Source organism: Ascaphus truei, chromosome 2 (genome assembly GCF_040206685.1).
Source record: "Ascaphus truei isolate aAscTru1 chromosome 2, aAscTru1.hap1, whole genome shotgun sequence".
Taxonomy (NCBI): domain Eukaryota; kingdom Metazoa; phylum Chordata; class Amphibia; order Anura; family Ascaphidae; genus Ascaphus; species Ascaphus truei.
Genome location: NC_134484.1, coordinates 131953242 through 131973053, shown reverse-complemented (window position 1 = coordinate 131973053; position 19812 = coordinate 131953242). Strand labels below are relative to the sequence as shown.

General features: G+C 39.1%; 1 protein-coding gene across 1 annotated transcript in view; it reads left to right on the top strand.

Annotated features, from left to right (window-relative positions):
* Positions 1 to 19523, top strand: part of LAMA3 (laminin subunit alpha 3) — a 331820-nt gene extending 312297 nt beyond the window's left edge. The window contains exons 62-77 of the mRNA XM_075584995.1: positions 1250 to 1397; positions 2098 to 2220; positions 3600 to 3739; positions 4756 to 4873; positions 5823 to 5963; positions 7931 to 8061; positions 9333 to 9470; positions 10150 to 10303; positions 10947 to 11116; positions 11336 to 11525; positions 14306 to 14446; positions 15137 to 15296; positions 15382 to 15512; positions 15772 to 15865; positions 17499 to 17618; positions 19152 to 19523. Of these exons, the coding sequence (XP_075441110.1) occupies positions 1250 to 1397; positions 2098 to 2220; positions 3600 to 3739; positions 4756 to 4873; positions 5823 to 5963; positions 7931 to 8061; positions 9333 to 9470; positions 10150 to 10303; positions 10947 to 11116; positions 11336 to 11525; positions 14306 to 14446; positions 15137 to 15296; positions 15382 to 15512; positions 15772 to 15865; positions 17499 to 17618; positions 19152 to 19297 (2245 nt within the window). The 3' untranslated portion in view covers positions 19298 to 19523. The remainder of the gene's footprint in view (positions 1 to 1249; positions 1398 to 2097; positions 2221 to 3599; positions 3740 to 4755; positions 4874 to 5822; positions 5964 to 7930; positions 8062 to 9332; positions 9471 to 10149; positions 10304 to 10946; positions 11117 to 11335; positions 11526 to 14305; positions 14447 to 15136; positions 15297 to 15381; positions 15513 to 15771; positions 15866 to 17498; positions 17619 to 19151) is intronic.
* Positions 19524 to 19812: the final 289 nt, after the last annotated feature.

Genomic DNA, 19812 nt, shown 5'->3' with positions numbered 1-19812 from the left:
ATTGCTCCTGTTGTCATATTATGGTGGGATATTCTGGGATATTCTGTCCACAGCCACTGAATGCTATGGGAGCTCTGTGATATTCTGTGCTATTTCTGCGTTATAACATGACATGGCAGAAGCAATGTACTGTTCTACATCTGTATGTGCCATTTTAGGCAAAAATAGTACAGAGAGGGGGATTTTCAGCTTGTGTCGCTTTGCTGCAATGTATCAAGGTACAATACAATATACAGTATTTGTATTTGTGGAGGGTCATAAATAGGAGGAATAATCTCATATCCATTTTAGCATCACCTTTTTTTAAAGATCATGAGGGGTGTTTTTCCCATTTTGGTTTGTGTCAAAAAAAGTCTGGCAGGTGTGAGGTGGGATTAACCTGAATGGTTAACAGTCTGCACCATGTGCAACAGGGTTAAATAGCAAACTCCCAGCACGTTTTCTGGCAAATATATCTATCTTTCATATAAATACATACAAATAAATCTGCAATAGAAAACCCAAATCTAGATTACAGAAAATACACAGATTAATTTCAGACAAAACACTACATGTATCTCCAACTCATTTGATCAATGATCAAATAAGAAACAAAAGTAATTCTGATTACAATCACAAATTATATTTTTGTGTATAGTTTATGTACTATACACAAAAACTTCCTGTATTAAAATAGTACACATGTGAAAGTGTAAGGTGAAGCCGGTTGAATCTACTCCTTAATACATTTAAGTAACATTGCCAGACAGTAAAATGGAAATGTACACGTAGACTACTTGTATTAACAACCTACGTACTGTATATCTAAAACCTATTGAGCGATATTAGGGCCTGCAATGCATGTCATTGTTATACACTTGCAGATCTTCTGGTGCTGAAGTAATCTATTCGTTTTTGAAGAGGGGTTGAGATACTTTTACGTCCCATGTGTCAAGTACATTTTTTTATAGCTGCCTTTCTCTGTGTTTGTTTTTATTTTCATGAGGCCCAGGGTGTAATTTAAAAAAAAACTGTTATTGTAGATATAGGAGAGAAAAGAACAGAGTTCCAGATGTCAGTGTATCAGAGTTATGTCTTTGACAAAGCGCCGTGAGCGCGAAACGCGTCAGTGACTTACCTGCCATCATCCACGTTGTCACCACTCCAATAAGGTTGTTTTTATTGACTAACCTGTACATCCAGCCCCAGGTTTTTACAAGCTGTGCTCCACTTTTTGTTCACCATATCCTGGATCTTCTTTCTATTGTAGATATAGAGACGAGTCAGACACCAGCTTCTTTGAGGGCACCGGATATGCGAGCATACAAATAACTGTCGGCCCGATCAATAGTCAACGCTTTGAACAAACTATTCTGACCACAGCAGATGTTGGCTTGTTGTTCTTTGCCGAAAACGAGGTATGCAAAGATTATATTTGAATACATATTTCTGTATGTCATTGCTTACCCTAAATCTTCCTCTAACTTTGTAATTGGTGCCAACATGTACCGAGGCTGCTGGTGATTCGCAGGGCCTCCCAACAATGGCTGCTGGTGATTCGCAGCGCCTCCCAACAATGGCTGCTGGTGATTCGCAGCGCCTCCCAACAATGGCTGCTGGTGATTCGCAGCGCCTCCCAACAATTCCTGATCCACAATGTGCTGAACCAGAGCACCTGAGAGACAGCAAACTGTTCTCGCGGTCACGGCAACTGATTGCAGCCTCTATCCTCCTAATGTTTGAGTTCCCTACCACCACAACCTGCTTAGGTCTCTGAGCATTCTTGGTTCCCCAGTATCCTAGGAAGGTTGTGCTGTTGGTTGAAGTCTTTAGCGACAATTATCCTAAGCTTTTGGACATTATTCAAAAGAAAGAAATAATATTCCTCATATACAGTGTATATATATGTACCTGTTCCAAGCTTAGAAATTCAGTAGGGAAATTCCTTGCAATCCAACTGGTTATTCCAGTATGCCCATAGATTATCCCTCCACTGCCACTGGGACCCATTTGCAAGTGAAGAGGTTGATTCCAAACGGTAGCAAAAGACTGCAGTTGCAAGGCTTGTAAATAATCATAAAAGCATTATACTGTACATGACGTGCTTTCTTATTGCAGGACAATTTCATCAGTATAAATATTGAAGATGGTATCCTCGTGCTTAAATACAAAATAAACTCAGACCCTGTGAAAGAAGTAAAAAGTGATCAGGCCCGTATAAATGATGGAAAAGACTATTTGGTATGTACTAATAATGAACTGCTTTAATGTTTACATTATATATACTGTAGTAGGGTCTGCATATTACTAGTCTCAACTATGGACAAATGTTCCAGTGCTATACTGAGTTTGAAGCAGGTGGAACCTGGTTCAATTCCTGGTGTTGGCTCATTGTGATCTTGGGCAAGTCACTTTATCTCCCTGTGCCTCAGGCACTAAAAACTCATGTGTTACAATAGCAAAAAATGTTACTAGTTCCTCATACAGTAAATTATATTATTTTGTACAGAGTATTGAAAACTTTGCAGGTCTATTATTTAAGTGTTATACAAACATTACATTCAAAATTCTATTTTTGTGTGTTTTTTTTTAATCAGTTGTGTAGTATTAGTTAATACTTACTGCATTTTTTTTCACTCTTTATGCCCTTTTGAATGATTTTGAATGTATTAAGCTTTTTTGAGTTGCATAGCAACTATTTAGGAAGCCGCAGCACTTCCTCTTTTGAAACAGGCGGCCATATAGCGTGCCCTGGGAAGCAGGATCTTTGCCGATTACAGGAAACGGATCGATCGGCAGCTTAGATAATTGCTTTGCCGTAAATGTATAGAACTGCTGCATTTATAAGAACATAAAACTAAAAATATGGGCAAGAGTCAATGCCCCTTTAGGTAACAGCAGAGCCGGAATTAAGAATATATATACTTAAAGATAATATGTAAGGGTGGAGCATGGGTACTAACAAGGTGGACGGGGAGGGGCACATAAACCATATAATATTTTATGAAGAGCAACTACGTCACTTGTAGGTTCAGTTCCTCATAGGACAAAAAGTGAATGGCGATGATAACATCTTTTACATTAAGGGCCTCATGCATCACCGGACCATTTAAATCACCCTTTTTATGAGCGTTGCTATCACGGTATTCAGAAAGCCTTCATTACCTGTCATAGTAAAATTCACAAAACATAAACACACTTGCACACTGACACAGCCGCAAGCATGATTAGGAAGATGGAAAACATGCGGGCACAAGGCAAGTAATTTTCTCCACATCAGGGGAGCGCAACCCAAAATAGACAAAGAAGGCAAAAAATAGTGTAATGTGGGAAATAGGGAATGTGTTGTTAGGGATAATTATAATTTGGCACAGGCAAGTGTATTCTGTATGTGTTTGTAGCTGATTTTTTTGGGAGTGAGAAACACTATTGCTCTACATAATGTACAGTGTTTATTTTCATGGGCTTTAGGAAGCATCAAGTAATGCTTTACAAATGTCATATATATATATATATATATATACATATATATATATATATAACCACACACGTTAAGGCATGTGTTGGCGATCTTAGCTAGTTAAATGAAAAAAATAATTGTAATTTCCTATCTCCCACAGATTTTGCTGCAGACTAACAGCAACCAAAAGAGGGTACTCGTTGCTCAAGGTCAGAAGCTTGCAATAAATGCCAGTGATGTGAACATCTTTAGCTTCAACACCTACTATGTGGGAGGAATTCCGTCATCCATTAGAGAAAAGTGAGTTAATGATTAATAGAAGAACTGTTTTAATTGCCCTCATCAATAAATAATGATTTCAATCGCTGAAACGTGGGACTACCTGAAGAGATTTATCTTGAGCTAAGAGCTTGAAAGTCGTATTGAGAACGTAACATTCTGGCACATCCTGCATATGGAGGGCACTCAGATTTCACATCTATGCCACTGGCCAAAACTGCAGGGCTACATCAGGTCATACTTATCAAAGATTTTTCATAGGATGTAGGCCCATGTTTACTAAACGGTGCTACGTCATAAGATGCCAATGATTTAAATCAAAACAGCACCAATTACAAAGCAGCCAGTTGTCCATGTTGTAAGGAGATCATTCCAGCAGAATGAGTGCAAACCTTCATGGAAGAAAACCTGCATAGATGTGGTGGATACAGTCTGTTCTCACCTGGTGTTACGAGCTTCTCTCTCTAGGACTGATATTCATTGAATTACCTTTCAAAACGAAAAGACAGAGTATACTATTTAGTAATGTGTGACAGGGAAATCTTAGTGTTCACCAATGTCACCTTTCTGTTGTGGGTCGGTGCTGGTCTTGCATGCATGAGATCCTATGTATAGGACACGGAAACTGAACTTCATGTTCTATATCTAGCTCTGGTTATGCAATTTTTCCTGCTGATCTGCCTTACTAGTTCTGCAGGCTATCTACCTGTTCCTGACAGACCCAATGATTCCTTTTTATTATTGTATTCTATTTTGCATGGTTAATCTCGCAATTCAATGTATAGGCCCCTAAAAAAAACTATGATGTATTACTATATATGTATGTAATCTGTGTTTAACTCATGGAATCATTGTAAATAAGAATTGCTTGAGGAAGAGAGACAACTGTCGAAAGCTTGTCTTATAATATCAATTGTTAGTCCAAATAAAAGTCTGAAGTACTCATATTTATTCTGAAATTCTCATTTATTTTTTCAGGTGTTGGTATTTTTGTCAAAACTCTCCAACTGTATTGATTTTTATTTGTCTCCGAATAGATTTAATATTCAAACCCCTCCATTCCGTGGCTGTATGAGAAATGTGAAGACCCCAAGGAGCTCCGCCAAATTCAAAGAAACCTATGGGGTCAGCCGAAGGATCCCCGACAACTGGAACGTAAGTCAGAATGCTGCATGCTTATTCAAGGCCCACATCTTTAAATAGGAAATAAAACAAAGAACATTCCAAGCTGAGATATATTTTAATTAAAACATACGGTAAGTTTGGTTAAATCGGAGGAAAAATATTTGTAAGCAAGCGAAGTTACTCATTCAATTTTGATCTTGGTACCTACCCTCCCTCCACCCCAATACATTCCCCCCTTCCCAGTTTTCCCGTTCCGCACCCAGACCCTTCCCCGGGCACCCCCCACAAATTTCCCCTGATTACTGTTTTATTTTTGCTATGAATATTATGTTTTGTTACTCATCTATTCACCGCGATTTTATGTTGATTTTGTTGCTGTTTCCCCCCTCAGTTGTTACTCCTCCTCCCCCATCCTTGAAAAAAGTATAAGAAAATTCAAGTGATAAAAAAAAACATATGGCAAGAATACATCATTAGCAAAGTGCAGAACTTAATAATCCAATATATAGGTGTGCATTAAACACTAAACCTCCTCATTTTGCTTTGCCTTGACCTCACCACTGCAAGGGCTATGTCTGTAAGTGTATGTATGTATGCCTTTATTTATCTAGTGCCATTAATGTACATAGCGCTTTACAGTAGTAATACACGGGACAATCATATAAATAACAAATAATACAAATTACAGAACATGGGAATGTTCTATGTTTTATGCTTCTGGCATAAAAGTAGCATTTCGGAAGAGGAGTCCCTGCTCCGACGAGCTTACAATCTAATTGGTAGGTAGGAAGAACGTATAGAGACAGTAGGAGGGCGTTCTGGTAAGTGCGTCTGCAGGGGGCCAAGCGAGTCTGTGTTGTTTTTCTCATAGTAACTCAGAGTTGACACTATTCCTGAACCTCAAGCATCCTCTCTGAGAAAGCAGTCTCTGGTTCCCTTCTGCACCAAGTAATTGCTGCTCTTCTCTGTATTCCTTTAGGTTGTCCGCTCAGCAGAATTCTCCCGTGGGGGAACACTTGCACTGAAATCAGACGGATTTCCTTTCCCCAATGACTTTCAGGCGTCATTTGGATTTCAAACTTCTGAGGCCAATGCTATGCTGTTTAATCATAACGCACAGGTAAAGGAATTTGTATTTTTGGGCGAGATCATTTAAGGCTGACTGCAAATTCAACTGTCTAAAAGAAGGAGCTGCAAATGTATGAAATCCTGGAGCAAACACAGGGATGTCACCAGGCCCTAGATTACAAGAAATAGCTTCAGCAAGTGTTTTTTAGTTGATTTGTTTTTTAATTGTGAAGGTGAATACTGTACAAACTCTGAACTTGTTATGCCTTCCCTTTACACCCAGCACCACAATGGTAAATACGTTGATTGGTATTAGCCACATTGGTAAGACATGTGTTCACAATTAGGAAGATTGTGTGTTCACAGTTTTACAAAAGCCCACAACACACTGTTGCATTATAAAGACGAATTAGTGGACTATTATTGCATGTTAAATGAAGTCCTGTTACTTAGAGATCATTTTATAAAAAATGAAATTTCCCGGGTGTTTTGTGCAAAGAGCGGGACAGATGTACCAGGACTTACTGCCTATGGCACTGTGGCTGACAAAAGCTTAAATCCGCAACTCGAGAGAGTGCTGCTGCGACTTCGCTGCAAGGGCTCCATGCTTCCGGAGCAGACCTTCTGCAGTGATAATCCTCTTGCCCGAATACAATAAGGCTTGCTACATCTGTAAAGGTTATTGCAGTGCTTGCGGGGACCAGTTCGATAGTAGAACTGTCCAGAGAAGGGCAAACTGGGCCTGGATTAGATAGGAATAGGATTTGCTCCTGTTAGAGCTAGGTACAGTAATGTAGCAAGTGCTTCCTATTTAGAATAATTACTGTACTTTGACACAGTGCTACATAGGAATCTTGTGAACAAACTGCTCAGCCTAGGCATAGATCCCACAAATGTTGCATACGTTACCGCATCCCGTGGCACAATAAAGCATTACTGCAGGTGTGAGTTACAATGTGTTTTTGTGCGATTTGCAATTGAAAAGAGCTGCGAGTTGCAAAGTTATATGATTCTGTGCGTTACCGCATAATAGCAGACACAACAGCGTCAGATAATCTGTATAATGGTCAGGTGGATAAGCGAGAGAGTTGCAGTGAATTGAATGAACTCTAAGGAAGGGTGAGTAACCAGGAGAGTGTCACAGGGTGCATGGTCAGCCATCACATTTTTACTAGTGACTTTTCAGAGTGAAGTTACTACAGCACAGTTTAGGGGGTTTTTTTTGTTTGTTTTTTTTTAAGTGCAAAATCAAACACTTAAGCAACAGGAACACATTTTTGTGCCGGTGTGAGACACCAAAAAAGATAAATACTGTATGACCGCAGGATCACCAAAAGAAAGGATCACAATGATGTTGCAGCTTCCTATTGGTCCCCAGAGCTAGGTTGAACACAGTGGCCATATTGTGCAGAACAGACACATATTCTTGCTCGGTAGAGGAATTAAGTTATATCTCGGGAACCATACACTCACGGTGGTTGGGGGACTACAGATTGTCGCCATGGGATCTCCCCCCCCCCCCTCCCTGATTTAGGTAGTGTAAAAAAAACTCCCCCCTTAAAGAAAAAACAGTCTGAACAGCAGGACCCTTTTTATTCCTGCGTCCTATTGTAAGCGGGGTGCATTTCAGCTGTACGATTTTAACAGGATATATGTAGAGCAAATATTTTTTTGTATTTCAAAGACATATGTAAACCTCATTTTATAATACTGGACGGCATACGGCATTAAAGCTAAAACAAAGGCTGTAAACATCTGGTTAACCTTCATTTTTTCTCTTTAGTTAGTCGGAAAGGGTATGTTCCCTTATAGTGATCCTGTATTCATTCTGTTGATGGTACAGGGGCCTGCAAAGTGCTGTAGAATTCCCTGGCAGCAAGAGGTTAAGCTCACTGCAGCTTATCTTACCCGATTTGCGAAAAATGGTTCATTTTCTAGTAGCATGTGAAGAATTACATTAAAACCATAAAAGAAATTCTTCGCATGGTTAAAGTTTTTGTTTTACTTTTTGGTCCACAGTCTGGAGAGCTGCAGATATCTCTGGGAGAAGGAACTGTGATAGTGAACATTAGAAATAATGACTTGCAATCTAGTGACACATATGTGGATGGAAAGATGCATTATGTGTCAGTGATAAAAGAGGCTAACAAGTAAGTATACAGTGTATATATATATATATATATATATATATATATATATATATATATATATAAAAAGAGATGACAATTATTTAAATGCTGCAACTTCAGTTTGTTCAAAATAAATTGTGCTAGTGAGTACTTGGCTCCCCCTACATATTTTGATACCTATTTTAATTAAGCCAAATTTTCTCACAACCAGTTTTTCATTATTTGGGTGTTTTTTATTGAATCATATTTTGCTCTGTTTTGCAACTTAGTCACTTGAAGCAGAAAAACATGTGAAATCTTATGTTTGTAAAAAACAAAATATATCTGTTTTTTAGATAATTTTAGATAATTGGGACAGATCATTTCCCGTCAGTATTGTGTCTAAAAAAAGACTCAATTCCTACTCCGAAGAATTTACAACCTAATTGTTGGTATTGGGTGATAACATGGTTTGAATTCAATGGGAGCCATTGTCAGTGAGGGTTTCAGTGTGTTTGTGCCCTATTTTAATTTACAGTAATAAATAAAACGTTTACTCTCTGTGCCTAATCTAAAAGGCCACTAAATTACAAGATCAACGAATAGTCCCTATACCCTTATAGTCCCCTTTAACTTGGGCTTTGGATATCTTCTGTGAAGTTCATGTAGAACATAATATGGGAGCAGTGCGGTAAGTGTGGTGTGGAAAAAAAGACGTGATAATTAGGCAAGCAACTCCAGCAGAGTTTATCTAAGGTGAGTTAACGAGAAGAGATGCACACGGTGGGGGATTCCATACATTTTCCTCACAAATATTTAATGCTTTTTTTTCATATCCCTAGAGCTTAATTAGCACCTTTAGCATTTCTGGAAGGGTTTTTGTATGTGTCCTTACTGGAGCTGTTCGGGTACTAAAGAGATATTTATAATATTTGCCCACCTCCTTTTTTTCATCAGGTTTAAAGGATGATTAGAAGTGGGTAGTTTATTTCCCTAGTTATAGAATTGGTGCTGTGTCCTATATTAAAGAATTAAAACGGAACACAAATTCCTGTGTATCTATGGTGTCATTCAATTAATTTAGGAGTTCTTATTTAAAAATACACGTACCATGATTTTAATGTGCACATATACACACCGTTTTTTCACGAGCAATATACTACCTGTATTTAAGCACTGGACCCAACCCCCCTGTTGTAAATAAAGGTACAGTTTTGATTTTGGCATCCCCTTAACTAAAATAGAAAATGACTATAGCCTCGGAAACAGGAGAATGTTAACACTGAAATTGTATTACTCCCAATTTCTTCTAGGCTGAAACTCTTAGTTGATGACAAGCAAGTGTCGAAGGATATTGTATCCCCAAGCTCTTCTGGAATCTCCCCTGGCGGTGACATATATTTTGGTGGAAATACTTTAGAGGGCTGTATCACGAATGTTTTTATACAGAGGTAAGCTGGGTAAACTTGCAGGTTGGATCTGTAGATGCAGTTTTTAGTTGACTTGGAACTCTGTCCAGGTTTGATCACTTCATAAGGTTGTGCTTTGTGCCATCAACACAGTTCAAAACTAGGGTGGTAACTTATACAGTAGCTCAGATGTAGGATATTCACATGTAGTCACTGAGGATATAATAAATTGGACATAAAGAACGTCTTTTTATTCCAAAGTGAGCAATTATTTTGGGTTAGAGGCATTCATGCAACTGCTTCTGGTGTGGAATACTGGTACCATAGGTCATAGTGCTCTGGGCGGCATTTGACCAAATGGGAGAGTTGTAAAAGCAGTAACGCTTTCTCTTTCTACATATAGCTTGGTAAAGTAAGGCACAGGGCGATAAAGCTATTCTGCCAAGATCACAGATAATGTTGGTGACTGAGACAATTAAAGTTATAACTCGGTGAATCTACAGTAGGACCCACAGATTTGCTGACTTTAAGAGATGCACAATACAGTCTTTATTCCATTTGTAACAATTTTGAAACATCACTAATTAATAGAGACCCCACATAATCAATAACTGTAACTTATACCAAAAAATAGGCAATACCCATGATAATTCCGAACAATATCCCATGTTGCTGAAGAATCTTCGTTAACTTCTTGTTTTTGATGTTGTTTTTCTTATAGGACAGCACAAGACCCTAAAGTTCAAAACCTTATTGATTACAAAGAAAAAAAACAAGTTTCCCTTGGGACTTGCAACGTTGCAGAGCCACCTATACCTATGATGTTGAATGACTTCAGGAGTTATAACCATTCCATCCTACATGATATAGACATGGTAATTAGCTGGTTAACACATCTTTGTGGTGCGTGTATATATGTATGTATGTACAGTATGTATATATACTGTATAAGGAGTAGCATACCTTTGATGCAATTGACATGGTTCATATTCCAATGTCAGCTTTACTTGGACGTGTGTGTGTGTGTGTGTGTGTGTGTGTGTGTGTGTGTGTGTGTGTGTGTGTATGTGTGTGTATAAATATATATATATATATATATTTATTTGTTAGCCACAGAACGGTATCGTCTATTCATTTTTGATTATTACGCTCGGCTAACACAGTACAGATACCTCTACACACACACACACACACACACACACACACACACACACACACACACACACACACGTGTCAAACTCCACAGAACTAGGACATTTGCCCAAAATGTTTTCTGCACCTCTACTCTTTGGCGCAAGCAGCATAATATTACGCTTTGTAATATTTCCCGTGCCTTTTTGGCTTACATTTGAAACTCTGTAATGTTGGAGTTCCATTTGAGAAAATCACGATACGGGTGAGTGCTGTCACTGTATTCCACCACTGATTTATTTGGTTAGGGTTCTCTGATATCAGTGGTGTGAGTGCACTTTTTGGGAAGAATGTCTAAATGAGTTGTCTCACATTTTTCTTGCACAGTACTACGGGGAAAGCACAGGCAATGCAATGCACAAGAAGGAAGCACAGAACGATCTGCAAGACTGCACTACTTACTCAAACCTAACATATACAGGGGGATCTCATCAGTTCACAGACTCTCCTGCAAGCCACTTGGTGTATGATCTCAATAAGCAGTTTTTGAAAGACAGGTAAATATTTCCTCTCTGTTTCCTTCTTTCATCTGGGCTTTAGGGGGACAAGAGCATCACTGTCATGTGTTTTTTTTTTTTTTATATATATATACAGTGCTCAATTAAACTTTCTCTTGAGTTTCATGCATACATTTATACAACTCATAACATTAGAAGGATTATACAGTATGAACATTCCCCATGCAGTGCTGTGACTTTTGGTTCCATGTGTTCTAGGTCACATTTCTCATTGGATGTGCGCACAGAAGAATCAGAAGGCTTGATTTTCTTGATGACCAACAAGCAGGAAATGAGTCATCTGGCTCTTCATATTTCAAAGGGACGTTTTGTTTTTTCATTGGGCACCAAAGGAAACAAACTAAAAATTAGAGGCCGAGACAAATACAATGATGGGAAGTGGCATACAGTAAGTACCACATTACTTTTAGGGAAGAATCTCAATATCTGTGCAAATGTGGAACGATTTAGAAACAGGAAACATAATGTAGATTTCAAAGAAGAACATTTATCTTGGTCATGTTTCATTTAAATTGCAGACCTGTCCACTCACAGCTGTCTCATGTTGATCAATGTCACCTTCCAGCACTTCCCTGGTGGTGAACTGTACAGCTTCTTGTAATCAAATAGATATGACCTGAGAGATGCATTATAATCTTAGGGATACATTCTATGTATCAGGCCATTTTCAGATGTTCAATGGGGATTTTTGTCCATAAAACAGCTGCCTCGGAGTATATAGACCCCTTATTGCAGTGTTTCTACATTCTGCCAGCAATCCCCTTGCTTGTATCATTGGAATAACGACAGCATTTTTTTCTGTAGTTATTAAAAACAGCATTATAAATATATTACACATTTTGTAAAACAAAGCACATTATTTACGTCTACATGTGCTTTCTTTCATAAATATTTCCTATTTCATTACCACAACAGTCCAGAGATCATATTTATTTATTTGTGAATTTGAAGAAAAGAAAAAAAAACAGCTTTGTCTTGTATGCAAATTGTTTTATTGACGATATAATGCTTAAGGAAAAATGAAAGAGATCTAATTATAGACTGCCCCATTTATAGGAATATGCTCTCCCACAAGCAGAGTAACACTACTTTGTTGGGATGGTCTGTGATTAATGATTAAAAGATTAAAAGACAGCACTAGAACGTGTGTTTCATACTAATAAAAGCAAGCCAGAGAATACCTGTAGTTATCAGCATACAGCCAGCCTTTTGACTACTGAAAGATGCAATCTAAAGCAGAACATTGCTAATCCACAATCCTGTGTTCCTTTGGGGAAAAGGCTAAAACTAATACATGTGACCTAAATTAGATAATGCCTGATCCTAATAGAAAAGTACAAATTAACAGACAAATACGTGTACGAGGAGCAAGAAGGGTGGTTTTAAAATAGGACATCATTTAATCTTCTAGGTTCTTTCAGAGAACACACGAAACACAATTGAACATTTGTGCTAAGGTTATAATTCATTAGAAAAACTCAAGCATGCAGAAGTAGTATAATAGGGTTGAGTGACACATAGGAAATAACCTGCTATGGCTTGTTAAGTCCCAAAACACCTTCATTTAGCTTGTCATCACAACTCCTATGGGGACTGTGTGTTTCTTACCTGACATTATACGTATGGAGTATAGTATTATGTTTGTAATGTCACTGTTTATTAATATCATGTCAATGGTTCATTACCAGGCTTTGTAAAGCATGACAGATTAGCCCAAACAAGTCTTAGCTGCCATGAAGGACTGCAGCATTTTCATGCTGAATTATAACATTAACACTTAAGGATTCAATAAATTAGCATTACAAATAAACGGTCTCTAGCAAGAGCAGATAATGTGCATTACAGTCAGAGATACTGATTCTGAACACACATTCATTGGAATACCAAAATAAAAAATACATTACACAACAAAAAAAAGGGCTACAATTCCCAAAAATAACAGGTGGCCCATGCAATGTAAAGCAGCACTCTCCCCCAGTAGCCTATATGAGTTTAACTCCTATAGTGTTAGTATTTTCCCTCCTGAGCATGTCCTGCTGTTTGCGGAAAAAAAATAAAAAAAAGTTAAAATCATGAGGTTTTTCCTTCGGTAGCGCCTGGGGTTACTATGGTAACCAATAGACTGCACTGGCCTCTGGGGGGCGCTTCATTTTAATCTCCATTACTTTTAATATTTAAAACGCTTATTTCTACTAAACCATGTGGGAGAGGGTTCTCAAAGTAAGTCATACAAAAATAAAAAGGGAATCACCAATATTACCATACTTGTTTTTTGGGTGGGATCCAGGGGAAAGTTGAAAGGGAGGGTCCCCCAAACCTGAACCGTGTTATTTTCAGCTCTGGGGACTCCCCAGTTCCGATACACAGTATTTAACGCTGACGATACCTGATTTAAATTTCCCTCCAGGGCAAACAAAATACCTGCCAAACCTTGGGCCAATAGGAAGCCAGAAAATCATTGGTTGCAGCTTCCTATTGGACAGCCACTTAAATCCCCTTTAAAAAGTAATATTGATAACGTCACCTGTAAATATCCCGTGAACGGGGTGGTCCCCGGCTCTGATAATACTGCAGTTCAGCGCTCGAGGACGCAGTGGTTCTAATTCTGTAAACAAAAAAGATGGGTCAGTTAGGGGGAATTGCTACTTTAAGTAGAAGTGGACTTAAAAAAAAATCACTTTCTTGTAGAAACTAAATTGTTTTGTTAATGCGTCATTGTTATTGAAGACAAAATGCTTTCAGGCTTTGGCCCCTATTCAATATTCTGTGAAGACGTCTTCCCCGTGCTGGAGAATGTTTTGGCCTCATTCGTTTGAAAAGGGTTGAATTCTTCCCCAGCACGGCTGGACGGCTTAACCGAATGTTAAATATGGGGCGGTAAATTGTTACCAGAGGGGATGTATGACACAATCTATAAAGTAGCACAAAAGAAAAACAATTGTACTACTTCTGATACCAAGTCTGCCGTGGCACTTCACTGACAATTACAGTACATTACATGTTGAAGGTAACACTTCTTCGATCATAGAACCAGTTGAAAGGACAGACTGTATACAATAAACTTGTCTCTGAGATATTATCTGAGACTTTCTCAATATTTGTGACTGCAAAAGATGAATACAAGAAAATGAACTTTCTTAACACGAACCTTTTGTTTGTGTTTCTTAGGTAGTCTTTAGCTGGGATGGGCTCAATGGTCGTCTTGTCATTGATGGTTTGAAGGCTCGCAAAGCAAGCTTGACAAATAATTTCAACCTGGACATGATGTCATCTATCCACCTTGGTGGATTTCCATCCTTGAAAGTTAAGGTAATCACACTTTATTACTTTTCTTAAAAAAAAAATTAAGTTATCTGGGAAAACAACTCAAGTCATCAAGATGGGAGATGAAATATTATTTATCCCGAAAAAAAGAGCATAATAAAAAGTATGAAGCCGTTTTTCCAGTACAACGCTATTTTTCCTGTAGACAATAAGGCTGCAATCAGTACCTTGTGCTGTTCGTGAAGTGTTAAATATATTTGGCCCGAAAAGTTTTTGTAGTCTCCTTATGTTATGTTGATGGTTTTTATTATGTTATAATGATAATAGCCCATGCAAGTAGGAAAGATTTACAGACCATATTAACAAAGCTGTGCTACAGTATATAATAAGACACCTGTCTCCACAAGGCTCCTTACGTGCCATTCACGAGAATGACATCAGTATACTGTAGCTGTCCATGACAAACCAGCTCATAACGAGGCCCTGACTGGTTAGGCATATGATTAATTGTTATTCTGAATGTTAGTAATCTTATTTCAAAGAGCATGTGTATGGCAAATAAACATACACCCCTACTCAATACAGCGGTAAGCTGCGTCACACTCAGTATACATTAACTTCCAATGTGTGTGTTGCCCTGCTCCTCACCATATTGAACAGGGAGGGTCATCTTTTATTAGCGATTATTTAAGTTAACAATGTTACTCACACCCTAAAATACTGTATCTTTCCAAGGGTGTGCCCAAGAAAGGTTTTGTTGGCTGCTTGAGAGATGTGAAAATGAATGGATCGCCTTTGGGAAGCCCCTCTCGCACCTTCGGCGTCACGCCATGTTTTGATGGCTCTTTTGAAACGGGAGTATTTTTCGCTAAAGAAGCAGGACATCTAGTAATCGGTAAGTAGCCCTTTTGGTGAACTTTTTAAGTTTGGCGCACTCTTCTTTCAGCAATTTACCAACTACCATCTGTTCATATTTTCAGATAATTCCTTTGTTTTGGGATTGGAATTTGAAATGGTTTTGGATATCCGACCACAGACCCTGACTAGCATCCTACTGCATGTAGGACATGTAACAGGAAGTCGATTAAGCCTTTATATGGATGCCGGGAAGGTAAGCAAAGGGCCTACTTACTGACATGGAGATTTGCATGAAACGTTTAATTCTTAACTGCATCCAAATGATATTTCATTCTATTCATTAGATGGCAAAAGGTTTCCTAAAATCCCTTTAGAGTGCAGTTTTGTTCTTCAATGTAAGATGAATTTAGATGTGTACATGGCAAAATAAGTCTTGAAATAAATCTCCATTTTGAATAATGTACAATTCTGCTCGTCTGTTGCCTACATTGACTGTTGTTTTTTTTTCCCAGCTGACTGTGTCCGTGAACAACGGTGCTGGTGAATTCCTGGCTTCAGTTACATCTCCGAGATCACTGTGTGATGGGAAGTGGCACACAATAGCAGGTAGCACTCACAGCAACAGTCTTATTTCGTTTTATTACTCAGGTAGTCGTGACGTCTTGGTGCCTGTAGATTTTTAAACTACATTTTACGATTTGTAATATATTAACATCTATTTATTTATTTTTTTGTGATACCTTAACATTTTTATTTTATGTTTGACAAACTTTCGGAAGCTAACTTTCTCCTTTTATCCAGTCAGAGATAATGAGTAAAAATTGAATATTCTTTACGTTTTGTCGGAAAAACGCATACAAGAAATATAGGGAAAATGATAGTTTGTTATTCTAGTCATTAATTCAGTGTTGTCTCACACAGCTACAATTAAGCAGAGGGGTGAGAGGTACTGAGAGGGGTAAGAGGTACTGAGAGGGGTAAGAGGTACTGAGAAGGGTGAGAGGTACTGAAAGGGGTGAGAGGTACTGAGAGGGGTGAGAGGTACTGAGAGGGGTGAGAGGTACTGAGAGGGGTAAGAGGTACTGAGAGGGGTGAGAGGTACTGAGAGGGGTGAGCGGGGTGAGAGGTACTGAGAGGGGTGAGAGGTACTGAGAGGGGTGAGAGGTACTGAGAGGGGTGAGAGGTACTGAGAGGGGTGAGAGGTACTGAGAGGGGTGAGAGGTACTGAGAGGGGTGAGAGGTACTGAGAGGGGTGAGAGGTACTGAGAGGGGTGAGAGGTACTGAGAGGGGTGAGAGGTACTGAGAGGGGTGAGAGGTACTGAGAGGGGTGAGAGGTACTGAGAGGGGTGAGAGGTACTGAGAGGGGTGAGAGGTACTGTGAGGGGTGAGAGGTGCTGAGAGGGGTGAGAGGTGCTGAGAGGGGTGAGAGGTGCTGAGAGGGGTGAGAGGTGCTGAGAATGGTGAGAGGTACTGAGAGGGGTGAAAGGTACTGAGAGGGGTGAGAGGTACTGAGAGGGGTGAGGTACTGTGAGGGGTGAGAGGTGCTGAGAGGGGTGAGAGGTGCTGAGAGGGGTGAGAGGTGCTGAGAGGGGTGAGAGGTGCTGAGAATGGTGAGAGGTACTGAGAGGGGTGAAAGGTACTGAGAGGGGTGAGAGGTGCTGAGAGGGGTGAGAGGTGCTGAGAGGGGTGAGAGGTGCTGAGAGGGGAGAGAGGTGCTGAGAATGATGAGAGGTACTGAGAGGCAGAGGGCTGAGAGGCAGAGGGCTGATTTTTATAAATAAATAATCTCTTTCAAAATAAAAACTTCTTTATCAAAACAGGGCAAATTTCACCTGGTTAGTGAACCGTGACAAATACATGTTGCACATATCTAATCCAGACAAAAAGGATTTCAAATTAATCCATATTAAAAAAAAATAAGGCACACAGTTTTATTTGATTGCATTTTTTGAAAAATATTTCTGGATTTTAACGTATCTTTAGAGTGGCATCATGTCATCTGGGACTATTACTGAAATCCTATAAAACCCAATCATGTTATTGCCTGTGGATGTTTAGTGATTAGTATATAATATGTCTATGTACTCATAAACCTTTCTTACATACCCTACAGCTCTTTATTAATTACTGTATAGGGCTCAGTGATGTGTATTGTATGTACATATAATCTCAATATGGAGCCCTAGGAATGTAACATTTGTCTGCTAACGTCTGTTTTCTATATTTTTGTTGCTGCAGTAAGCCAAAAACAAAATGTTGTGCAGCTGGAGGTAGACAAGCAATCGACACAAGCAGTTGGACCTAGCTCTGCTTTGTACAGCGGTACCACAGCTCCACTTTATGTCGGTGGAATCCCAGGTACATTATTAATATGCTTGATCCATATGACATTTAATTGATTGCAGCATTATTTGGGTAGTGTGTGCTATTATATTTCTTCTGGGTTTCCCATACCATTTCCCAAGTGTGTAGGTTTATACGCTAGTGGTCTTTTTCTATATATGCCAAAACAGCTGTTTGGCCGGTGTTTTGGCAGAAAATCCCAAATATACGAAATGAAATAAGTCCCTAAAGTTCTTAGTCCTAGTTGTATACGTATGTATATTAGAGCTCCAGTGCAGGAAATAACTTGGTCATGTAGCACTTTTCCAGGTGGTTGACCATTGGTATAATTTTGAGTTGACCATAACATTCTAGGCCAACAAAAAGGCCATTTTTTCTGTATGTCACAAGGACACAAAATAAGGAACATGCAAGGTTCAAACACTGCTTTCATGTGTACCTGAGGAAGAATGCAGAGACAACTTGACATAGGCAGTGATCAGAGTGCGGTTTCATATGATTTTTTGTTCCTCTGAATAATAATATAACTGGGCTATTTCACAATGAAATATGCAATAAAGGGAACAAATAAAGGATAGTGCAAGAAAAGCATCCACAACATATTTTTCTTAATAAATGGCTGCAGTATACACGGTATAGTACTTTTATTATGGACGACGAGTGCATACCCCGAAGAGTGTGCCCGTGTTTCTTCTGGTATCATTGGTTTAGGGAGGTAAGGTAACCTGCCCAAGTTCTACAGAGTTTGAACCAGGTGTAAAAAGTGGCACAGCTGCAGTAATTAAAACGTTGAATTTTCACAGCAGAGTACGGTAAATAAGAGCCGATGGCGATGCATTCCTAACCGATCTATTGAAGTTCAGGGTGCAGAGACCCAGCAGTAACCTTACTGCAGTAGATTTTGGGCAGCACTCATCACGAGCCACAAGGCTAGCAAGTCAATGTTTATTAAAGTAACGCTACCTTAGGATCTAGAAACCAGGCCGGTCATATTCAAAGTGGCTCGTTGAGTTTTGCTCAAATTGAAAGCGGTATTCCCACACACTGAAAGATTACATGCACATTTATAATGTTTTAACCATGATCACAAGATTAATTCAACAATGCATCAGTATGGAAAAACAGAATAATGTTTAGGCAAAGACAGTCATTGTTAGAATACTTGTTCTGATTGCTTCTATTATTTACCCATAACATACATTGCAGTAGGATTGGATATTTACTATTGGACTACAGCCTCAACCATTTGATTTGGGGGGAGGGGAATAAAGCTTGGCTGTACCAAAGCCGGTTAGCAGGTTTTTTTTGTCTGGACTCTGTTAATAATGCACGTAGCCTTAGATCAGGGGTGGTCCTCAAGGGCCACCAACAGGTCAGGTTTTAAGGATATCCCTACTTCAGCACTGCACGATCCCTGCTGAAGCAGGGATATCACTAAGACCTGACCTGTTGGTGGCCCTTGAGGACTGGAGTTGGCCACCCCCGCCTTAAAAATTAAACTATTTTAATCATTTCCAATTATATTCACACTTTCTTTTTCTATTACAGCTGCCTTGGAAACACCATGGCTCCCTGTGAAGAGTTCCTTTGTTGGCTGCATGAAGAACTTAAAAGTCAATAAGAAGCTAGTAAACATCAGTAAAATCTCGGAGTTATATGGTGCTATCAGCTTAAGCAGATGTCCTGCCGCTTAGCTGATATATACAAGTGACGTGTAACTCGCCGGGGTGCGCACACATCAATATGAATCTATGGGTTACTGCTGCATGGTCGTGTTGGATATGGAAATCATGTTGTTCTAAAAAAAATTGTAAAAATGAACAACGTGAAAAGTTAAGATTGTGTACATTTTTATTTTTAAAGTGGTTTACTATTCATTTCCAGTTTGTTTGGCAACCAGTAAAGCATACCTAAATTGCAGCTTCCTCGGCAATGAGAGTTTTTATTTTGAACTGAAATAATGCTGTGTTAAACAAATGCTACTCAATGTCTCACACAAAACCTGGCGTTTCCAACAAAAATATTGGGGTTGAGGCACCTAGGCCAATTTGGAACAACAGGAATGCAAATTGCTTCATTTTCCTTTTGTGTCACTGTATCAATGTACCAAGGCACCACTTGTGTTGATGTGCGCCAGCTTGAGATTTGGGAAGTATGAATAGGAAGAGTTAAGGAGGAGTTACGTGATGTGCTTATTGTAGTGAGATGT